Genomic DNA, 1,720 nt, shown 5'->3' with positions numbered 1-1,720 from the left:
TTCTTCAATCCAAAATCCAGAATAAAAAAAAAGTAGGTCTTAAACTAGTAACAACAACAAACATTGGCGGCAAAGAGTTAGTTAGTTAATTTGAAGTAAATATTACCGGATTGGATGAGACGACGGTAGAAGAAGACAAGAAACCGCGTGAAGGAAAGTCAATCAGAAACTTTGAACCAGTTTCATCAGAAGCTTCAGGTGGCTGCGAAGATGACGCTTCCATTGCCAAAATCCACTGATAAACCCTAGCCCAGGCTAGATGATGATGATGAATCGAGAAAGAGACAAGGAAGAAGAGAAGAGAAGAGGAGAGAGAGAGAGAGAGAGAGAGAGAGAGAGCGAATCCGCTAAGACAAATTACAGCGAGAGCACCGTGCCGAATAATACCGCGATTGCGTCTATTCGACAGAGATATGGGCCTCACTAGGCCTTCAAAAAGTTTAACTAAACCAGAAATACAAATTACCTTCATCTCCCGATACAAGGTTTCTTCAATTTTTCTTTTGAAGTGTTTGTTAGTCGCCTAGCTGCTTGTTAAATTCGATTGATTACAAATTATACTATCATTTTGATCTATACAACAAAAGGTAAATCTGTCTCAAACTCATCAACAGAGGCTGAATACAGAGCTCTCACTGCTACGGCTCATGAGATCACCTGGCTTTCCTTTCTTTTGCGTGACCTGCGAATACCTCAACAATTCCCTACTCTGCTCCAATGTGATAATCTCTCATCAGTATACTTAAGTACAATCCAGCTCTTCATAAAAGAACTAAGCACTTCGATACTGATTACCGTTATATTAGGGAGCAAGTAGCATGGGGACACATTGAAACACAGCATGTACCTGCACGCCTTCAACTAGCTGATATTTTCACAAAGTCGTTACCAAAGAGAGAGTTCGAGGATCTCAGAGCCAAACCTGGTGTTGGTGTTTCACCCACCACAAGTTTGAGGGGGAATATAAGTAATATATGTGAGATGGGCCACAAATCAGTTCAACAAGAAAGAAGCCCACTGAAGTCCAGTCAACACTCTCAAGTGAAGACAAGGTTGACTGTACCTGCAACACCTCCTCTGCTCCATAACAAATTTGGTGTCTTACAAGATAAGGATGATGACCAGCTTGCATAGCTGTTAGCAATGACTCATCCTATTCTAGATGGTCTAACAACTAAAGGATAAATATGACAAAAGGCCCACTAGATGAGACCTGGCCTTTACTGGACTATAAAAATAAATTTAACGATGTCGTAAGTCCACACCTTTACTGGATTTCACTGAAGCCCATTAGCTTGGTGTATATAAAATGAAAGAAACCCTACTCCGGATCGAGGGAATTGTGTCTGTTATTAGATTTTTAGGGTTAGAGGGATGAGCAGTCGCGTCTCAAGGAGGTGGGAGGAACCGGCGAAGGCTGCTAAAATAGCGGTATGGTGGGACATGAAGGACTGTCCGATCCCAGAGGGTTATGATGCTCGTCTCTTCCGTCCGAGTTTAGAAGCGGCATTCAAGAGTGTTGGCTACTCTGGTCCTGTCTCCATCACTGCCTATGGCGACCAAACACAAACCCCTGATCACATCCTGCGAGTGCTCTCTTCCACTGGAGTCGCTGTTGCACATACCAGACCCGGTAAGTCCAAATTTTATCGATCTCTGGAAATTTCCTCTATATATTTAAACTGGAAGTAGCACTGACACGGGAACTGGTTCGGTAGTA

The 1,720-nt window shown here is 42.7% G+C and overlaps 2 protein-coding genes across 4 annotated transcripts in view; one reads left to right on the top strand and one right to left on the bottom strand.

The window, feature by feature from the left end:
* LOC104726976 overlaps positions 1-1,088 on the bottom strand; it is a 3,005-nt gene extending 1,917 nt beyond the window's left edge. The window contains exons 1-2 of one of the 2 annotated variants that reach the window (XM_019232842.1): positions 796-1,088; positions 107-709 (exon numbers count right to left, since the gene is read on the bottom strand). In XM_019232842.1, the coding sequence (XP_019088387.1) occupies positions 107-472 (366 nt within the window). In that variant the 5' untranslated portion in view covers positions 473-709; positions 796-1,088. Of the gene's footprint in view, positions 1-106 lie in introns of both variants that reach the window. The other variant, XM_019232841.1, reaches the window with a different exon arrangement.
* The window catches only part of LOC104726974, a 4,830-nt gene continuing 4,427 nt past the window's right edge, over positions 1,318-1,720 (top strand). For both annotated transcript variants that reach the window (XM_010445959.2, XM_010445960.2), the window contains exon 1: positions 1,318-1,633. The gene's annotated coding sequence lies outside the window, so the exon portion shown is untranslated. The remainder of the gene's footprint in view (positions 1,634-1,720) is intronic.

This window comes from Camelina sativa, chromosome 11 (genome assembly GCF_000633955.1).
Source record: "Camelina sativa cultivar DH55 chromosome 11, Cs, whole genome shotgun sequence".
NCBI lineage: Eukaryota > Viridiplantae > Streptophyta > Magnoliopsida > Brassicales > Brassicaceae > Camelina > Camelina sativa.
The sequence above is the reverse complement of the archived record's forward strand: the minus strand, read 5'-3'. Positions and strand labels throughout refer to the sequence as shown.